Source organism: Balaenoptera acutorostrata, chromosome 3 (genome assembly GCF_949987535.1).
Source record: "Balaenoptera acutorostrata chromosome 3, mBalAcu1.1, whole genome shotgun sequence".
NCBI classification, from domain to species: domain Eukaryota; kingdom Metazoa; phylum Chordata; class Mammalia; order Artiodactyla; family Balaenopteridae; genus Balaenoptera; species Balaenoptera acutorostrata.
This window is the reverse complement of record NC_080066.1, coordinates 73,486,482-73,509,079: the sequence shown is the minus strand read 5'-3', so window position 1 is coordinate 73,509,079 and position 22,598 is coordinate 73,486,482. Positions and strand designations below refer to the sequence as shown.

The 22,598-nt window shown below is 36.2% G+C and overlaps 1 protein-coding gene across 1 annotated transcript in view; it reads right to left on the bottom strand.

Moving 5' to 3' along the window:
- The window catches only part of HERC1 (HECT and RLD domain containing E3 ubiquitin protein ligase family member 1), a 205,360-nt gene that overhangs the window by 103,917 nt on the left and 78,845 nt on the right, over window positions 1-22,598 (bottom strand). The window contains exons 12-21 of the mRNA XM_057542678.1: window positions 22,365-22,530; window positions 16,972-17,097; window positions 15,766-15,987; window positions 12,664-12,816; window positions 12,406-12,538; window positions 10,856-11,047; window positions 8,448-8,669; window positions 5,784-5,957; window positions 1,940-2,054; window positions 1,731-1,851 (exon numbers count right to left, since the gene is read on the bottom strand). Coding sequence (XP_057398661.1) covers window positions 1,731-1,851; window positions 1,940-2,054; window positions 5,784-5,957; window positions 8,448-8,669; window positions 10,856-11,047; window positions 12,406-12,538; window positions 12,664-12,816; window positions 15,766-15,987; window positions 16,972-17,097; window positions 22,365-22,530 — 1,624 coding nt within the window. The remainder of the gene's footprint in view (window positions 1-1,730; window positions 1,852-1,939; window positions 2,055-5,783; window positions 5,958-8,447; window positions 8,670-10,855; window positions 11,048-12,405; window positions 12,539-12,663; window positions 12,817-15,765; window positions 15,988-16,971; window positions 17,098-22,364; window positions 22,531-22,598) is intronic.

Genomic DNA, 22,598 nt, shown 5'->3' with positions numbered 1-22,598 from the left:
ACTTTTGTATCATGGGAAATAATGCTAATAGCAGTAATAACACATGAATTTTACCACAAAAACAAAAGATATACTGGATCAATCTGAAAAGATTAGAAAAAAATGTATGTACACAAAACATACAGAAACATCTAACTATGCTCTCTTCCTCAATATTTTGATTAAAATATGCTGTAAATTGACTCATATATATTGCTGTTCTGCTGTAAACTGCTAACTTAAAATGAGTCAAGTATGACACCAAGCATAAAAGGTAAAGAACATGAAATGTGATTCCATTCAGTCTCCCTCAAGCTGTGTATGTTATTGTTACTCTGTATAAATGTTTAATAATGCTAATTTAAAACAAAACAGTATTTTTTAACCTTTTTTTGGTGAAAAACTTTAAGTTCTACTCTCTTAGCAAATTTCAATTATACAAACAGTATTGTTTTTAATTATTTTCTTTACTTTGTTTGTCCCTGAGGAAACCGAAAATTAGAAATCTGGTAAGGACAATGTTAATTTTATTTCCCATGGTGGTTATGCTCCCTAGCAGTCATCTGAAGAAAAGAGTCCTTACAATAGGGGTGAAGAGAGTCACAAAAACCCCATATATTTCAGTATAAAGCACAAGTGAAAATTTTTAATGATATCCTCAGATGTACAATAAAAGTTATTTTGTGATTTATGATTGGATGGGGATACTGAGCAGTCAGTCAGACTCACAAAATACATAAGTCATGTATCTCCACAATATGTAAGTTTCAAATTTGAGACTCAACAAAATGGCTAATTAGTACATTTCATGGGCTTTCAAGGTCACTAACAAATAGTCGGATCCACAAATATTAAATCAGTGTATGCCAAAAGAATACTATAATACAAATGTAGAGATAAAGTTTGGTTTTTAAAATCTAAGATCTAAATAATGGAGTGCAAAGCATCTAACATATGACGTTTCAAAGTAAGCACTTTTGAAGGTGAGGTATCAGGCTATACTCCTAATTATAGGATCGTGCTATCAGCATTACCAAGCACTTTAGAAATCATCTCATTTTTGTTGCAAGAATTACTTCTGGAACATCCTTAATAAAAGTTTTCAATCTTTACCTCCAGCGGTGGGCAACTCTAATAATTAGAAGGCTTTTTTCCTTACATTCAGCTAACAATGATTCTCCATTCAGTTGTTACCCTTTGGTCCTACCTGTGCCCTCTGGAACAACAGGGAACACATTTACTTCCTCTCCTACGTGGAAGCCCTTTAAATATCTTTACGGCACCTATCATGCGACTCCCCTTTGCTTTCATTCTCTAAGCTAAACATGTTTGACACTTTCCAGTTCTTGTATAAGACGACTTTCAGACCTTTAACCAATCTAAGTTTGCTAATATCCCTCACAAGTTATGGCACCCCAAATCAAATAGGGTAATTCAAACATGGTCTGATGAGCGTAAAACAAAGGAGTAATATTTCATATGATTTGGACAATTCAATTTGTTGTTATTACCTATATGGCCTAAGAATATATAAACTTCCTTAGCAGCCATATCACACTTGATAAATGGGTGGTTAAATAAACCCCCAATCTTCTACTCATCCAATTTTTTTCACTAGAAAAAGAACTATTCAATATTTATTGAACATCTGCAATAATTAAGCCACATTTTTTTTCCCCTCACATACACCAATATGGAGCTATCTCTCATAGCTTGCAGAAAAACACAGAGTAACTGATTTCCAACTTTACCCATCTGTCTCTTGATGATGACCTGGTCTGAATAAGTTCAAGGTTCTTGCAAGCAAGTAAACGACTTCGAACTTTGTACACACAACGGTACACTTCTGATAAGCTTTTACCAGGTTGATATCTAAATAAAGAACCAAAATAGAAAAGTTACCTAATTTCAAACATCATGAGAGCAAATATTTGTCTGAGGATAGTTTTAAGTTACTTGCCGGCTTTCTCCACATGCTTGACTGAGTAAATTTGTGTGTTTCAGAAGAGCTGCAAGAACAAATCTAGACACAGTGTCCAAGAGTGACTCATTACTTAAAGTTGCGCTGTCCCAATCTGAAAATAAAAATGATACACTGACATTTCACAGAAAACAGTTCAGAGGTAATTTTAATGGCTTTAGTAATCTAACACTTGAATTTTATCATTTTCCTAAGCAGTTATTTAACAAATGCACCTACTAGATCCCGCATACTAGGAATACAGCAGTGAACAAAACTAAGGCCCAGATCTCACAGAGCTTATATTCTAGTTGCGGTGGGGGAGGGGTATGAGGAGACAATAAATAAAAACATTAATATGACAGATAAGTGCTATGGAGAAAAATAAAGCAGGGTGAGGAGACCAGGGAATACCGAACTGTGTGGGTTTACTATTTTTTACAGGCTGGTTTGGGAAGGTCTCTGATAAGGCTACAATCGAGCAGAGAGATCTAGATGACGTAGGGGAAGAAGCCAGACAAACAGTGTCCTTTCAAAAAAACTATGTAGAGGCCCTGCCTGAGTTCAAGGAGGCCAGTGCAGCTAGAGCAAAATGTGCATGCACGAGAGTGGTAGGAGACATCAGAAAGCTGTCTGGGGTCCAGATCACATAGGGCCTTGCAGGCCATTGCAAGTCCTCTAGGTTTTACACTGAGGGAAATGAGAAGGACCATTAGAAACTGTGAACAGAGATATGGGATGATGTGATCTGTGTTTTAAAAGGCTCACTCTAACTGCTGAGTGCAGAATTTACTATAGGAACAGCAACAGCAGAAGTAATTATTACAGTAATTCAGGTAAGAAATGATGGTGGCTCAGACCAAAGTAGTAGCAGTGGGGTTAGTAAGAAGTGGTCAGACTCCAGATGTATTCTGAAGGTAGAGTTGAAGAAATTTGTTGATGGATCAGATGTGAACATGAGAGCAGACAAGGATGACTATAATGTATCTAGAATGTAGTTGGCTTTTACTAAGAGAAGATCACAAGGACAGCCCTTTGGGGGGATAGGTATCTGTAATCAGGAGTCTGGTTCTGAATACTATGTATTAGACATCCTAGTAGAGATATTGAGTAAACTAGTCAAGTATGTATATATGTGGTATTTGAAGCCATTAGATACTGTGAATACATGTACATTTAGGTGGGTAAGAAATGAAACAACATTTGGACAGAGATGAGTATGTGCAATTGAAAACCCAAATCACAGCATTAGATGATGAACGCTAGTCAGCTGCTTTCTTTAATTCCATGTTAGCACAGCAGTTCTATACTTTAAAAATGAAAAAAAAAAAAAAATGAAATATTCAGTAGATTCCAAATGGGGATGGGAGATTTACTGTCTACTCCCAGAATGTCTGCTAGACTCCGTTAATTTGACAGATTTACCATGCTACTTAAAAACAAAACCAAACAAACAAAAAGCACCCTTGGAAAATATTAAGCCCCAAGTTAACTTTATTTGTTCTTAATTCCTTTTTAAAACTCCTATCTTAAGACAAAAATTTTACAGCTTGGTTTTCATCATATCTGGATGCTTAGGTAAAAAATTAAGTTCAGACTTACCTATTTTACAGGTGAAAAAGTGAATATAAGCATGTAAGATTTTAATAAAATCTTACAGCCAATAGAGAATCTTAAAATGATAGTCTGTATTACACACAGAATTTTCCACGCTAGGTTTTTGAGAGATCATCTGTTCCAAGGGATCGCTTGCTATTCTGAAAACTGCTATGACTTAAAATCAAACGACCCCATTTCAAGAAGGCTAATATTCAATTTAAAAGCAAACTGAAGTAACATCCTTTGCAGTATATCAAATTTATCAGGGATTATCCTCCTGTGCAATGTTTATAGTAATAGGTTCTTTTAAAACACCTTTGCTAAAGTTATAGTCATTTCATACCAAGCACTACAAAATGTTTCCACTACTCAGGTATAAAGTCTAGGCTATAGCGTACAAGCAATTGAACAAATGGAGCCATACGAGTTTTTATTCACTTTATGTTTATATCCAGTTTTTTAAAGTGCTCACTGAAAAGTAACAAGTGATAATGTGTTATAAAAGAAAACCTGCGGGTTTCCCTGGTGCCACAGTGGTTAAGAATCCACCTGCCAATGCAGGGGACACAGGTTCGTGCCCTGGTCCAGGAAGATCCTACATGCCGCGGAGCAACTAAGCCTGTGCGCCACAACTACTGAGCCTGCACTCTAGAGCCGAGCCACAACTACTGAGCCCACGTGCCACAACTACTGAAGCCCGCGTGCCTAGAGCCCGTGCTCCGCAACAAGAGAAGCCACCGCAATGAGAAGCCCGCACAATGAAGAGTAGCCCCCGCTCGCCGCAACTAGAGAAAGCCCACGTGCAGCAACAAAGACCCAATGCAGCCAAAAATAAATAAAAATAAAAATAAAAATAAATTTATAAAAAAAAAAACCTAACTGCACATTCCAAGAAAATGATGCAAATAAGAGGATATCAGAAAATACAACTTAGAAAGTAAGCTTTTTTTCTCCTCCACTATCATACTTTTCTACCACTGGTGAAAGTCAACACAATAGAATGAATAAATGAATGACAAACTGGATGAGATTAAACTTTCAAAGGTATCATCTCACTGGTGTTTTAAAGATCTGAATGATATGTATCTCATTTTTATTATACGAAGTAAAGGTGAAAATGTATTTACTTTTACCATTTTTATCACAGAAGGAAGAAAATCCAAAGACACAGGGGAGCAGGGACTAAAGAAAGAGCAACGTGGAGAAAGACAACTAGGAGTATGTGATTCTGAACAATCCAAGTCATTGTTAAAAGGGGATGGGAGCTAAAAAGAAATCAGGTGTAACCTTTGAAAACTTGTACATAAAATTAATTTTATTAATCAAGTAATATTAGAAACTGAAATACCACTACACACTTGCATAGCACTTTACTGCTGTACTCAATAATATACCTCATTTCAAACTGGTATCTTCACTAGCACTCTAAAATGGGCAAGTGTTTCACACAGGAGGAAAATGACCAAGGTCCAGAGCTCATACTTCCACATACACATCATTTCAGTTCTTCACCAGGGCTCACAAAGGGAAGAGATTCATTAAACAACTCTTATACTAGATCCATTTACGCTGCATGGAATCCTTCAGTAAAATGCTGCCTCTGGATTTATTTTTCACACAAATCTCAATTTTCCCACAGTGGATTTTCTTCAGGTGGGATATATGTAAATAAAAGAATACACGGGGTTTACCAAGCACTTCAAAATGTTCCACAAACAGGAATAAGAAACTGTTTTTAAAATGTTAATTGTAGGGACTTCCCTGGTGGTGCAGTGGTTGAGAATCCACCTGACAATGAAGGCAACATGGGTTCGAACCCTGGTCCGGGAAGATCCCACATGCCGTGGAACAACTGGGCCCGTGTGACACCACTGCTGAGCCTGTGCTCTGGAGCCCGCGAGCCACAGCTACTGAGCCGGCATGCCACAACTGCTTAAGTTCACGCTCCATGACAAGAGAAGCCACCGTGGTGAGAGGCCCGCACACCACAACGAGGAGTGGCCCCCGCTCACTGCAACTAGAGAAAGCCCGTGCGCAGCAACAAAGACCCAACACAGCCAAAAATAAAAATAAATAAAACAAATAAATTTATTTTTAAAAAATGTTAATTGTAAAATCCTTTTTTCTATAAAAAAGTAATAGGGTAATCCCTGTGATTTTCTATTTACATATATTATACTATACTTATATTAGTTGGTATTATGAGCTATCTACATATTTACCCCCTTTAGCCTCTTCATCTTACCTTTACTAATAGCATAATCCTGCATGCTGATCCAAAGGCTTCGAGCAGGCTCTTTTGAACAACCCAATGCCAAGTCTACGTAGACAGCAATTTCAGGCCGCAATTTGTAATCAAAAGGCTTCTGTTCTTCATTTCCCGAAAGAGCTACTTCTAATAGGCAACTCATACATTTATCTAAAAAAAAAATTACACAAGTTATCGATTTCAAGCTTTGTAAATTTTGGTGCTACAAGTAAAATCTTACCATATTTACTTAATGCATATGAAATGATACATTTCAAACCATTTTAAGTAGATGCTACAAAGGTAAAGTCCTTTAATGCTTCTCAATTGGGCATAGTATCACCCCTTTCTTCATGTGACTAAATGTAACATTCCAGGGAGGAGCGCTGGCATTTTGGTAGGCAGGGCCCTACATGTGCAGCACAGTCTTGTGTAACAAAGAACTTTCTTGCTCAAAACAGATTGATATCCTTGTTGAGAAACATGGGACCACTGGGAAAGAGACTAGCCAAGATTTTTCTTTTCTTTTTGTAGACTTAAGGGAAAATAATCACTTCAGTATGATTTAAGGAAGATCAAAGATATTGATACTTGAACAATTTCTCAACTGATATTTACATTTGTTCAGGTGGTTCCTAACTTTCCAATGGGACATTTGGCATTAAGAATTCATTTTCCATTTAAAAAACAAAACACTTCTCTAAATGACAGGTTCCTGGGCTAATACCCAAAGTCAATTTAACCCACAATATAACTAAATTATCATTTATTTACAATTTTACAGACAAGAGCCTCTTCCTAATATATGCAAGTATTTTTTTTAGAAGCTACTGCTTATCTTTGTTTTTTATTATTATTATTTATTTTTAGCTGTGTTGGGTCTTCGTTGCTGCGCACGGGCTTTCTCTAGTTGCAGTGAGCGGGGGCTACTCTTCGTTGCGGTGCACGGGCTTCTCGTTGTGGTGGCTTGTTGCAGAGCATGGGCTCTAGATGCGTGGGCTTCAGTAGTTGTGGCATGCAGGCTCAGTAGCTGTGGCTCACAGGCTCTAGAGCACAGGCTCAGTAGTTGTGGCACACGGGCTTAGTTGCTCCGTGGCATGTGGGATCTTCCTGGACCAGGGCTCAAACCTGTGTCCCCTGCATTGGCAGGCAGATTCTTAACCACTGTGGGAAGTCCAATATATGCAAGTATTTAAACATAAAATGTAACATTTTAATAGTTTCATAATTTTATAATTTAAAACGTGAAAAATAACATTAAAACTGAAATTGATTATATTCATACCAAAGGCCAGTTGAGTAAAGTACACATAACAGAAATATGAGGAAGGTAGAGATAAAGATACTTTTGTCCTCAGGAGGACATTTGGGACTATCACAGAGTTAAACACTGATAGCACTGGAACTACCTTTATGATGTTAAATACCCCTTGAAAAAAAACATGATTTTACTTTTTTTGATACAAACGTTCCTAAGTACCAGTCTAGCATTCATCAGCCATGGCTGGAATCACTTTCTGGTTCATAAATGAAACAATGAATATACACTCCTATTTGGAAAAGGAAGAAAATCTTCAACGTCTCTCACTCCCACCCTCCAACCCTCCAACCCCAAAGCAGAAATCTCCATGATTTTTGTCATGGTTTCTACTTTTTGTTTCTCCTCTTGAGATTCTCTTAGATTGAGATTTTTCTTAGGTTTTGCTTCTTGGACACTCTCTGAGTCTCTTTCTCTTATCAGAGAAATAATAAATTTAAAATCTAGGGACTTCCCTGGTGGTCCAGTGGGTAAGACTCTGCGCTCCCAATGCAGGGGGCCCGGGTTCGATCCCTGGTCAGGGAACTAGATCCCACGTGCCGCAACTAAGAAGTCCACATGCCACAACGAAGATCCCATGTGCTGCAACTAAAACCTGGCACAGCCAAAATAAATAAACATTTCTTAAAAATAAATAAATAAAATAAAATCTAATAAGACCATATGGGCTATCTAATCTAACTCATTATTTTAAGGATTGAAATTAGAGGTTCAGAGAGATTAAAGGACCAATCCTAGACAAAACAACTACATCATCTTTCAGGAACTGGAGAAATCCTCATGTTCAGACAGTCTGAGAGCTAGCCTACCATCAAAGTAGACAAATGGAAGATGAGGCAGGAAAGGAAACACCAAAGGTACCATAAATGGGGAGGAAAAAAATAAGGAATCACACAAGGTAACATCAGCTTGAAAGTAGGACAGGCTGGGAGGAGAAGGGACTGGCCCTCACAACTGAGAGGTGTTTATGACCTGAGCCCTGGTAAGTCATGGTCAGTAACCTTCTATGAAGCAGTTTCATAACCTCCAAGCCCCAGAACACAAGTAATTAAGCATTTTCCCATTTTTATGAGTTAGATGACTTGCTCAAAATGAGTGATAAATAAAAACAGAGCAGAACCAGACCTACATTTCCCTAGTTCAGGGGCTCTTTTCACTATACGATGCTGCAGGACTTAACTGTTTTTCTGAGGGCTCCAAGTTACAGTCTTGGATCCCCTATCCTGCAAATGTTGCATTTGTTTTCTATCAGTTCTCTATTCAGCAAACCCAGAATAAGAGAAGTCTCCAAAGGAGGTACAAACAGAAGCATGTATTCTAAATGCTGCAGAGAAACACATTACCTAACTGAGGGGTATCCATTTCTACACCATCACTAAAAAGTGGTGTTTTCATCCAATATGCAGTGTCCTGTTCCTCCGGAGACACAGGCGAACCCTGAAGCATGCCACCAAGACATCGCCCAATAAGAAGAGCAATTGTTCTTTCCAGATCAACAAGCCACACCCAGGACTGGGCTGGCTGAGGTAATGGCACACCAGCAGGATCAATCAGTTCTGGCCCTCCTGAAAACAACATCGTTAGTAATTTATCTGGTGTTGAAGATTCTCAAGCTTTTTCATTTATATTGCACTGCAACAAGACACTGAAGCAACATAATTTTATAATGAAAACACAGATTACAACACTTTCTGTATATACTCTCTTTAGTAGGCTAATTTAAAATATATTCAGGTAAGTTTGCCATCAAATAAACATCTGCTCTGTAAAGTTACTGATTTTGAGATAAACATTGAAACGGTACATGGCAGAATTACCCCCCATTGACTCTATTCCTACTTTTCACTGTCCAGATCAAATTTCAACCTTAAGAGTAAGTAACTGAGGTAGCTCATCCCTCCAAAATAAAACAAGAGCTGATCTAGTAAAATGACACTTAATATTGCTCAATGCTTTTAAGGCCTGAATTCAGATCTGTCCTATACTAAGATCCAGACCCATGCTTTCTTATTGTACATTTGTTTTTAAAAGTTCTTCACTTAAAAAAAAAAAAAACTACAGTTAGCCATAAAGATGAGAAGAGATATCAATGAAATCATAAAAGAAAAACACAAGAAATCAACAAATTAAAAACTTGGGTATTTGAAAACACTAATGAAATGGACAAACCTCTAATAAAATTAATCCAGAAAAAAAAGATGGCATAAATTTTAAAATTAAAAATACAAAAAGAGGAATAACCACAGATACACTAGAGATTTTTAAAAACTATGTGTGAATATTATGAACAACTTTGTTGTCAATAAATTTGAAAACCAACAAAATGACGTTTTCTGAAAAAATATCAATTTCTGAAATGGATTTGAGAAGAAACAAAAAGCTGTAAGAGAACAATAACCACTAAAAAAAGAAAATTAATAGCCAAAAACCTACCTATAAAAAAACACTAGGGCCAGATAGTTTTTATAAACTCTTTTAAACCTTCAAGAAGAGATAACTCCTAAATTACACAAATTATTTCAGAGAAAAGGGAAAAAAAGGAAGATTCCAAACTGATGTTATGAGGTTAGTATAATTGTGGTCGTAAAAATGACACAAGGATAGCATGAAAAAGGAAGATCATGGGAAGAAATCAGTTATGAACACAGATGCAAAAATCCAAAATAAAATGACACCTTCCTCGCCTAATACAAATAGAGTAAGTCTTAGCAAATTCTGAGATGCTTTAGAAAAACAAGAGTAAACCTGGAATGGCTCCATATAAAGCCTAATCAATATCCTGATACAGCTGTAACCTTAACACTTGACTTCATCTAAACCCACTTGTCACAGAACAATGGGATATAAGACGGGCCCTCAAACTATTCTGTCCAATCCCAGTCTCTCCAGGAGAAGAAACCAAGGCTTCAAGAAGTTATAAGTGACTTGCCCAAGATCATACAGCCAAGTTCAAACAGAGCCAATACTAAAATCTAAATCTTTTTATGCCTTAGACCAGGATTCTTTCCATAAAACATGTGACCTCATTTAAACTTGAAAGGTTTTTAAGATTTCAGTAATGAAACTCCTTTGATAGCCTTAGGATAGACAGACTTCAATGGAAAAATACGTTGATGTTTTCTAGACATGATATTTTAAGCTATATTCAATGGAATAAAATCATCAACATTTTATAAATTAAGAGTGAATTCACATATTACATCTAAAATCAAAATGCTATTTCCTATAAAGTACCTAAAAAGAAAAACACAGAAAGATAGGTTTCCAATTTCCATCTTTTACATTCAGTTATCTACATACCCAACCAAAATACAAAATATTTTACTGTCGAATAGAGATTTAAAACTAAAAACGTTTGCATTTAAGAAATAAAACAAATCAATTCATTGATTGTAAAATGTGTCATTATGCTGTTGACTGATTTATGAAACAACGCCTCCTATCATCCACTGTAAGATGTATCCAAATTAAGCCATGTCAAAATTTGAAGAAAAGCATGTCTTGGAATCAATGAAATATACTATTCAAGCCTGATGATCAGATAAAGACTTTATTCGTGACACTTATATATAAGCAACTTTCTTAAATTTTCCCCTCAGCTGCCCACTTCACACTATAAGCTTTTAGACAGTAACAACTTTATCTTTTGATTACATTAAATAACCAAGTGTCAGATATGATTTACCTGATGCATGCAAGAGAAACAACTTTTCTCAACAGCATTATTTGCTCCTTTATTATCTTTACTTACCATGAAGAGGCCACTGTAACTCTTGGTCTTCTAAAAGAGTGGCCGCTGGCAGGAGTCTATTAAGGCAGTCAAGAGGTGGCAACAAGTCGAGGAGGTAACTCAATAAAGGCCGAGCCACCGACACTGGGAGTAACAGTAGGGAGTTAACAATCTGGCAGAGCATACTGCCTGCAGCTGAGACGTATATCACATCTATGAAGGGTAAGAAATTTAACAGGCATCAATTGTTTCAAACAAACTTAAAACAAAAAAACTAATAAATACTATTTCTGCCTAGAACTCTTTGTTGAATTATTATATAACTCTCTGGTAGCTAGGGTTGGGTTAGTATTTACTCACTTTCAGAAAGTGTCACCAACAGACACTTTATGGGAAAGCACAAATATCCTTGTGCCAACAAATTCAAAGGATTATAGCTGCTTCCCTTAAAATGCATTATCAATTTCTCATTCACAAATTTATTCTCATTTTCAGATTTACTCAAGAAATATTTATTGAACACATACAACATACCAGGCACTATTATAGGTGAAAGGTGTACAGCTGTGAACAAAGAACTAAAAATTCCTGCCCTCATGGTGCTTACATTCTACTGTAGGAAGTCTTTTATGTTTTTTAAACCAAATTCACTTTTTTTAAAATTAAAATCACCTCAAAACATCTGTTTTTTTAAATTATCTGTATTGGTTTTTAATCAATTCTGTGTCAATATTTTATTGTATTTGGGGGCAAGAAGACCATTCAGAGATGAACTCAATTTGAACAAATTAAATTTTAGATGCCTGTGGAACAACAAAATGCAAGTGTCTAGTAAGCAATGGTTTTAGTTTCTCAGTTTATTTATTTCTTTGTTCAGCGAGGAAACTTCAGAAATAAGTTGCTTTTGGACAGACTTACCAAATTTTACCTATCTTTGGGATAATCAAGAAAAGGCACCTAGTAGGTAACTAGAGAAAGGCTCTTGTGTAAAAAAGGAGTTCTCAGCTAGATGCATATATGGGAGTCAACATACACATGGCGGTTAAAGACAACAGGACCAGATAAGATCATTCTCAGAGAAAAGAGGGTTGAGGGCAAAATTCAGAAGATCCTAAACATTAAAGGGCATGCCCAAAAAAGAGGAGCTTACAGGAACAGACTGAAAAAGAGTGGTCAAAGAGATATGTGTAAATACAGGATTGTGACTACACAGAAGACCAGAGAAAAGAAAGCATTTCAAGACAGAAAGAGATGGTAAATGCTAAAGAAAGGTAAAGAAAGAGATGAAAATCTCACTTTATGCCATTTAATATTAAATCTTTTTGAGTATATATCATCTAATTCCTTTAAATTAGACCTCTGTCACACCAATTAGCATCTTTTAAGATTAATCAGATCAATCACTGTTGCCATCACCCCAAAACCAAGATCAAAGGGATCTTCGATAACAAAGGAGATTCAACGTCATTCCTATTCCACTCAGAGGTTTCCAGCCCTCTTAAAGCTTTGGAAAGGCCAGAACTCTTGCTTTACAACCACTGATTAAATATGAAACCCAGTACCAAACACACCTCTTAATTTTTCTCCAACGCTGCCATTCCAAGGACTTTCTTTGAGCAAATTTGCAGAACGTGAATAAATATCTGTGGCATGAGGCAACAAGAGCTGAAGATGTTTATGAAGCAATGCCACACTGCTTGAGTTCTGAGGAAAAAAGTTCCTAAATTACTACTTTGGAAGATTCAAGGTAGAAAAATATCGTGGCTTACCCAAATATCTGAGTTTCAAGGTCCCTGAGAAAAGACCATAAAAGGCAAAGAATCACATACCTCACTAATGTTATTGATATGGCAAAATGCCAGCAGCTGTTTCTGCAGTGAACACAGCAGTTCATGAAGATGAGCAGGCTGACTGTTCTCTGAAGACGATGTTCCAAGTAGAAATTTATCACTATTCTTTTCTAGCTCCCCAAATGCTTGATCCTAAAATGATACATAAATTAAGATTATATTTGAAGTGTTTGAAAGTGAAATTAATGTCCTACCATAAATGATTCTGATTTAAGAAGCCATTGTCTCCTTTCTCCCATTATTAATCTTTAAATCTTTGCTATGTTGTCATTAGCTATAAGGTGGTAAGATTTATCAAGCCATTTCCATTTGTTTTTCCATTAAAAAAAGTTTCACCACAAAACCTTTTGTGGTTTCACCACAAAAACTTTGAAAATGCAGAAAACAAGAAAAAGGAAAACAATACCCAAAGACAACACATTTCAACATTTTAATGCTATTGCTTTCCTGACCTCCTATGTAAAGGTTTTGTTTTCACATATTTGAATTTCTAAGAACACAATTCTTAGAAATTAAATTTATTTCTGATTATAAAAGAAGTAAGTGGCCTAAAGAAACATGACAACTGAATACAATGTATGATCCTGGATTTGGGGGCAGAGGGAGGGTGCCAGAAAGGACATTACTGGGATAACTGTAGAAATTTGAGTATGGACTGTGTATTATACAACAGTTCTGTGTCAATGTTAAATTTCCTGAATTCAATAACTGTTCTGTTGTTATGTAAGAGAATGTCCTTACTCTTAAGAAATATAAGTGCTTAGGAATAGCCAGCATGACATCTGCAGTTTACTCTCAAATGATGGATGGAAGAAAGGAAACAAGGAAAGGCAAATTTGGCTGAAGCGTACAGGAGAGTTCTTTGAAAGTTTCTTGTAATTCTTGTGGGAGTTTTAAGTTATTTCAAGTTAAAAATATTTTTTTTAAACAGAAATAGTGTAACAAATTTAGAAAATACCAAAACTGTATTTTAAAAAACTTTAAATCACCATTTAGTCAACCACCGTATCTAATATTTTGTGTGTATTACTTTCCTGATTTTTTTGTGACTTTTCATTTTTTTCATAATACTGCATATTCTATTTTTAGTCTTCTCTTTTCTCAGATCCACAAATATTTTACATGTTTTCATAAGCCATATGTACATAAAATTTGAGACATAATATTCCACTGAGTATATATATCATAATGTACTTAAACCATTCCCCAACTTTTAGATATTTCAGTTGTTTCCAACTTTTCTTTCTTATAATAATGATGTGATGAACATCTTTATGCATAAAGTATGGTCTTTGTTTATAAATATGCAAGAGAGAGTCACAGAACATTTTAAGGCCCTTCCTATATACGCACCTTTATAAGCAGCCAAATTAGCACTGCTAGAGACTGAATGAATGTTTGTGTCCCTTCAAAATTCTTATGTTGAACCTAATCCCCAATGTGGTGGTATTTGGAGGTGGGGCCTCTGGGAGCTGATTAAATCATGAGGGCAGAACCCTCGTGAATGGGATTAGTGACCTTACAAAAGAGACCCCAGAGAGTTCCCTTGTGTGAGAACACAGCAAGAAGACGGCTGTCTATGAATCAAGAAGCAGGCACCACCAAATCTGCTGTCTCCTTGATCTTGGACTTTCCGTCTCCGTAACTGTGAGAAATAAATCTGTGTTATAGATAAGCCGGCCCACTCTGTGGTATTCTATTACAGCAGCCCAAACAGACTAAGACCAGCACCATTATTTTAAAATCTTAGAACATGACAAATTTGGTTAAATTACATCAGAAAGAAACAAAAATTTATGATTTTCAGCCTAAAAGCAGTTAGTATTTTATTTCCATTTCCATGTAATATACACATCTACCTCAGCCTTATTGGCATAAAAAAGGCACTACTTTAATACAACTTTGGGGAAAAATTTCAGTTAATACCAAATGGATACACTGTAACATTGTTCCCATTCCATTTGCAGCCAAACATCAGCTCAAATTTACATCCTTAAATCTGAAAGAAAATAATTCTACAGGAACAACTGTCACTCTGACTTAGTCAACAACCTTTTAAGTTGGGCAGAACAGAACACTAAGACTTGTACAGAAGAAAAAGAATATACAGACCTGACCCTGAATAGGAGTAGGAGACAATATGAAATGATACACAAACTATTCAAAGTTAAGTCACATAGTACACTTTGACTCTAAAAACTGATGAGAGGTATGCAGTTATAATTACATGGTTAGAAAAGGTTATTTGAGCAAGGCTTCCAAGAACAGTCAAGTGTTAAAGAAGTCATAGATTGGTAGACAAGAAGAGAAAAGAGGAAATAGGTGTGCCACGCATGAGTTCAGATGAGTGTGGTGTGTAAGCCAAATGATGAAGGGTCTGAAAAAGTTCTGATTTAATAAAATGAGGTTATTGAATACAACAAGGTTATTCTAGCAGTTGGATGCTGAGAGGAGACCAGCAACAGTGACAACAGCTATAACACTGCTATTACCATTAGGTCGTGATGGCATGGATTAGAACCCACAGAAATGGAAAGAAAAAAAGTGACGGATCTAAGAAACACCAGGGAGTAAGAACTAAGGGCATCCTAATACAGAGAAAGCTATACTGTCCATTGTCTTCTCTCCTATTGACCAGCCTATTTTTAATAATTTAATAAAATAATAATTTTAATTAATTGACCAGCCCATTTTTAAACAATTTAAACCACATTGTTTAATTATAAGATTATATCTGGTAAGGTTAATCCTTTCCTCATTCTTCTTCTCTTGCAAAATGTTGTTGAGTATTTTTATCTGTTTATTCTTGTACATTAATATCAGAAAAAAATTGGTAAAATTCCAAAACAAATCTCTTTGGAACTCTCAACTATAAGTCATTTGGCACCCACAATATTTCAGAAGATCTGACATATTTCCCCCCTTTCGGGGAGTGGAGTTTAGTTTTACTTATTTCATAAGCGTTTAAATGTCAAAATACCTTGACCTGAAGTGATCCCTACCCCCTCCAAAAAAAAAAACAAAACCAACCCAAGTTTTATTCTTTTTTTTTTTTTTAACTACGAAGTAAGAGCAACTTACTGTATAAAATCCTAAATTTCTTAAGAGAGTCTTCATCAAAATTTCAGCCAGATGGGTGTCTGGATGGCAGCTCTGAGTGCCATAAGGTTGATCCGACAGGTTTCCATAGCCAGTACATACAGAAGAGAGGTCAGCAGCATCGGAGGGTGAGCTATAGCCAAGTAAGGAGGCTACATGGGTATGATCTTGCAAACTTGTTAGAATAATATCCAGTTGCATTCTCTAAAGAAAAATATTTCCATCGATGAAATAGGAACAAATAATAATTAGCTTAAAATGCACTAGAAGAGTAAAAAAAGGATCCCGGGGGGGGGGGGAAATATATACTAATGATGCTAACTAATCCACTTAATATCCTAATGAACAATAATCTTTTAGGAAGTCTGTAATTTTTTAAAAAGCTATCCCACTAATACCTTTTGAGAAATTGCAACTTATAGTGTTTTATTACATCCTTTACTACCTGAAACTCTTAAGCTAAAATGGCACACTCTACATAATGATTTTAGCACTATAAGTAAGAGGAGTAGGCAGTGTCAACAGATAAATTACACTATACATTCTTCTACAGAATTACCAATGAAACTATTTATTCTAATGCTTCAAATAAATCATTTGAAATCTAAACTAATACAAAATACTCATTGGAAAGCATCTGTGGCTATTATACTGCCAGTATACCACTTTCTCCCTCAAATCTATAACTCGACAATTGATTGTTCTACTTGGTGGAGCAAAATGTACTTAGTTTAACGTACATAAGATAATAAAAATGGAAAGAAGAAGCATACTCATATCATCAAGTACTTTTTCACAACAGTCATCTTGTTTTACTTTTTATGTAAGCTATTTCAAAGTTCTGGGCATGGAACCAACAGCAGCACATGCCCTTGATTTCAACTCAGAATACTACAAATAAACTAAAAGGTCTCTGGTTTGACAGTGTGAGCAACATTGGAAAAATTAGACATAATTTTAATAATTAGCCCCAAATCATTTAATAAGTTATCACTTGCTTCACTTTCATTAGAAATCTGGGAACTCTTCCATCAGAAAACATTAAATACTAGGATTTACCAGACTCATCAAGTTAAGTATTATTCCCTGAACACATGGCAATCGATTAGCTTTATTTCCCTCTCAGTCTATTTTTTTTTTTTTTTGTAATATAGTATTGATTTACTTAGATACCATGCAAAGGCTCACCTGTCCTTTAGATAAGCTTTCCCATCTATCAGGTCCTTGGGGTAAAAGAGAATGAAGTAATTCCATACGTTCTCGTAATGGAGGTAACAGCATGGTTGCTCCCACTGACAGAGTTTCAATTACCACCTAATATAAAAAAGAAAAGCAGATTTATTTGGCCTGGTTCTTATCTTTTTAACAGAAAAACATAAAAAATAAATCCACTGACTATTAAGAGCAAAGAAGTCTAAAGAAGGTGGATCATGGAAGTCTAAAGAAGGAGGCATGTGAATAAAAGAAAGCACACCAAGTCCTTCTTTAGATGTCTTTAAGAAGACGTAGAAGGACTTCCCTGGTGGTCCAGTTGTAAAGAATCTGCCTTACAATGCAGGGGACGTGGTTTGATCCCTGGTCGGGGAACTAAGATCCCACATGCCGCAGGGCAACTAAGCCCACGTGCCACAACTACTGAGCTCACGTGCCTCAACTAGAGAGCCTGTGTGCTGCAAACTACAGAGCCTACACGCTCTGGAACCCGCACGCCACAACTACAGAGCCCATGTGCCCTGAAGCCTGCACACCACAACTAGAGAGAAGCCTGTGTGCTGCAACGAGGAGCCCATGCGCCACAGTGAAAGATCCCGCATACCTCAACAAAGATTCTGCGTGCCGCAACTAAGACCCGACACAGACAAAAATAAATAAAATAAATAAATAAATAAATAATAAATCTTTAAAAAAAAAGAATTTATGCATTAAAAAAATTAAAAAAAAAGAAGACTTAGAATATATATCTTGGGGATTTCCCTGGCGGTCCAGTGGTTAAGACTTTGCCTTCCAATCAGGGGGTGCGGGTTTGATCCCTGGTCGGGGAGCTAAGATCCCAATGTCTCGCAGCCAAAAAACCAAAACATAAAACAGAAGCAATACTGCAACAAATTCAATAAAGACTTAAAAAATATATATATATATATATTTTGGATTTGCCACTAAGTAACTAGTCATTATGCAATAAATATTTAGTGTTGAGTCTATAGTGCTGAGCCTGGTAAAGCTCTTTACAAAGTGCTGGGGATGTAGAAATGAACAAGACAGATAAAAGCCCTGCTTTCATAAGCATACAGTCTAGTAGGAAAAAGAGATTCTGAGTAAGTAATTTTAAGTGTGAAAGGAGTCACATGGACAAAGTAAAAAGAAATGCAAACCTGAGTGAGCACCCATACATAAAGGCAATTAACATGGTCTATGGGTTCATCATGGAGGGTCTCCCTGAGGATTGGGCATTTAGGTTAAAAATTGAAAAATGAGCAGGCCTTGGCCAAACAAAGGTCCAGGTATCAGGAACAGCATAAAAAATAGCTGTATTATCTTAGGCCCCATAACTTCTCTGGATCATAGCTTCTTTGCCACTAAAATAAGGATGCTGAATTAGAAAAACAGAAGCACTCAATGATTAAGAAAAGAGCTCTTATAAATTAAAAATATGACATAAAAAATAAAAACCTCAATAGGAGGGTCAGAATATAAAAACTGAATTTCTCATAAAGTAGAGGGGAGAAAAGATGGAAAACAGGAAAGAAAACATAAGAAAATTAAGAGGACTGGGGCCTTTCTGATGGCGCAGTGCTTAAGAATCCGCCTACCAATGCAGGGGACATGGGTTCAAGCCCTGGTCCGGGAAGATCCCACATGCCGCGGAGCAACTAAGCCCGTGCACAACAACTAGTGAAGCCCGCACTCTAGAGACTGCGAGCCACAGCTACTGAAGCCCGCGTACCTAGAGCCCAGTGTTTCGCAACAAGAGAACCCACCGCGATGAGAAGCCTGCGCACCGCAACGAAGAGCAGCCCCCACTCGCCGCAACTAGAGAAAGCCCACGCACAGCAACGAAGACCCAACGCAGCCAAAAATAAATTAATTAATTAAAAAAAAATTAGACATTAAAAAAAATCAGACACAGAGGACTGGTCCAGGAGGTCTATTATCCCAATAATGAGTTCCAGAGACAGAGAGAAAACACAGAAGACAATAAAGAGAAAATCAACAATACACTTCAAGCTAATTTCTTAACACTGAAGGCTCTGAGTTTCCAAATTAAGAGTCTACCCAAATATACACAAAAATGGATAAAATCAGACCCACATCAGTTCATATCATTCTAAAATATGAAAACAGAGAGAACAAGTAGAACTTGCTACAGAATCCAGAGAGAAAAAGATTTCCATAAAAGGATCAAAAATTTGAATAGTGTTGATTTTCTGGGTAACAACCTGAAAGCTAGAAGATGACTTCACAATTCTTATGAGAAAATGATTTACAATTTAGACTACTATGCCTCAACTATTCATGAAGATATTCAATTCACAAACTATTTAAGTGTGAGTATATTCTCAAAGAATATATTTTCTACCTACCCTCTCTCAGAAGTTACTGATGTATGTAGAAATCAGCAGACACCACCTTAACCAAGTGATCAAGGTCAAAATCTCCAGTAATAAGACACATCAATATCATGAACCACATGATATGATGTACTGAGGGCACATCATTTCTGTGGTATTCTTGCCAAAAACACATAACCTCAGTCCAATCATGAAAAATAACAGAGAGATATTCAATAAAATAACTGACCAGTATTCATAAAGTGTCCAATTAAACGTAATATGGGATCCTGAAAAGGATCTTGCAAAAGAACAAGGACATTAGCAAAAAACTGATAAAATTTCTAATAAGGTGTTTAGTTTAATTAATAGTATTAAACCAATGTTGATTTGTTGGTTTTGATAATTGTACTGTAGTTATACAAGACATGAGCATTAGGGGAAGCTGGTTGAGACATGTGTGAAAACTCTATTACTTATGCAACTTTTCCTTAAGTCTACAACTGCTTCAAAATAAAGTGTCAAAAAAGGAAGAAACACAAAAAAACAGCAGCAGCACTGACTGCTGCAAACAGATAAATTACCGGAAGTTTCAGGGATAAAGAAAGAGGAACAGAAACAGCCCTGTACACATCCTGAGAGAATCCACCTCCAAAGGATTATCCTAAGGAGTAGCTACAAAGAAGACTCAAGGAATGAATAAACAATTATAAAAATAGATTTTTTTAAGTTTACTTTCGTGATTTTATTCCAATACTTTTCAACCTTTTAAAAATATTGTACTACCTCGTTCCTGGTAAAATTTAATCCTCAAAGTTCCCATTCACCACCAGGTTAATATTCCTTCTACCTACATCCCAGGGATATGTCCCTCTAGTTGGAAAATCACTGTATCTTTTTTGCTTTTTTTTTTTTAATTGACATATAATTCACATCATAAAATTTACCTTTTGAAAGTATAAAATTCAGTGGGTTTTAGTATATTCACAGAGTTGTGCAACCATCACCACTATCTAATTTTAGGACATTTTCATCACCCCAAAAAGAAACCTGTGCCCATTAGCAGTCATTTCCCATCTCTCCCTCCCCCAAAACCCCTGACAGCCAATTAATCTACTTTGTGTCTCTATGGATTTACCTACTCTGCACATTTCATATATATGGAATCATACAGTATGTGACCTTTTGTGCCTGGCTTCTTTCACTTAGCATAATGTTTACAAGGTTCACTCATGTTGTAGCTTGTACAACAGTACTTCATTCCCTCTTAGGGCTGAATAATATTACATTGCATGGACATACCACATTTTGTTCATCCCTTCACCAGTTGACAGACATTTGTTTGTTTCCACTTTTTGGCTACAATGAATAATACTGTTATGAACATTCATGTATAAGCTTTTGTGTGGACATGTTTTATATTCTCTTGGATATAGACCTAGGTGTGGAATTGCTGCAGTATGTGGTAACTCTATGTTTAACTATTTACAGAACTACCTGTTTTCCAAAGTGGCTGTACAATTTTACATTCCCATTAGCAATGCATGAGGGTTCCAATTTCTCTACATCTTCACCAATGCTTGCTATTACCAGTCTTTTTGATTATAGCCATTTAGTGGGCGTGAAGCAGTATCTCACTGTGATTTTAATTTGCATTTCCTTTATGCCCAACGATGAACATTTTTTCATGTGCTTAGTGGCCTATGTCTATCTTCTTTGGAGATATGTCTACTCAGATTCTTGACTCATTTTCTGATTATTTGTCTTTTTTATTGTTGAGTTGTAAGGATCCTTTATATATTCTGTAAACTAGAATCTTATGAGACATATGATTTATAAATATTTCTCCCATTCTGTGAGCTGTATTTTCATTTTCTTGATAATGTCCTTTGAAGCAAAAATGTTTTTAATTTTTTTTTTTAAACAAAGACTACTAGCAGCATTGGGAAGTGCTCTTTCAAAGCTGCTCAGTAGGAACAAACTTCTTGTTTCAGATCAAGTGTCGTGTCTTCAACTTAAGTGTACTCTTCTTTGGTCTTGTTGGTTGTTTCAAGGTTTGTTCCTTGCCTGATCTGAACTTGAGAAGCAGTTTCAAGTGCAAATACAGTCTGTTCTGTTACTCTTCATACCCAACAGCTCAGCACCCCCTCTCCAGCACCACCATAAAAATGTTTTTAATTTTGATGAAGTCTAATTTATCTCTTTTTTCTTTGGTTGCTTGTGCTTTGGGTATCATATCTAAGAAATCATTGCTTAATCCAAGGTCATAAAAATGACAGATGAGCAAAAATTTAATATATACAATATCAAAAGATTATTCAGCCTTAAAAAGGAAGGAAATTCTGACATATGCTACTTCACATGGATAAACGTTGACAACATTATGCTAAGTGAAATAAGCCAGTGACAAAAAGACAGTGTATGATTCCACTTTTACGACATACTTAGAGTATCAAAATCATAGAGAAAGAAAGAATGGTTGTTGCTAGGGGCTGAAGGGAGGGGAGAATAGGGAGTTATTATTTAATGGGTACAGAATTTCAATTTTGTATGATGAAAAGAGTTATGGAGATAAATGGTGGTAATGGTTGTACAACAGTATAAATGTATTTAATACCACTGAACTACACACTTAAAAATGGTTAAGATGGCAAATCTTATGTTATGCAAATTTTACCACAATAAAAATAAAATTAAAAATAAAATTGGGTCTTTGTGCTCAGAAATTCATCTTCTGGTAGAAAAGACAGACATAGTTGTAAGTAGACAATTACAAAACAATGTGATGTGATGGGAACATACATGAGAGAAACCAAACCTGGCAGGACAGCAGGGAATGAAAGGTTTCTCAGACGCGACGTCTGACCTTTGTCTTAAAGGACAAGTTCACCAAAAAATTTACTCCCACCAAGAAAACAGGAGTAACGGAAAGAACATCCAATTGAAGTTTTGCAATACATAGCTGAATTTGTGAGCTACAACCTCAGGGAGAGATGTGGCTGAGCTACAGATTTACAAGTCCTATACTCTTACCTCTTGGATTTCATCTGGGACAGTTGAGTCCATCAGTCTGAAGAGTAAATTTCGAAGCGGACCTGCCTGTCTCCCAAGAATGCTGGTAGCTACCCCTCCAGCAAGCGCAAGAGCAAGGTGATTTGAAAGCAGCTTCAGACACAGCTTGAGGAAATTGTGGTGTTCCCTGAAACCAAATAAACTGCTATGAACTTCTGGAATATAAAAGAGCACATGCTATCTAGTTTGGATAAC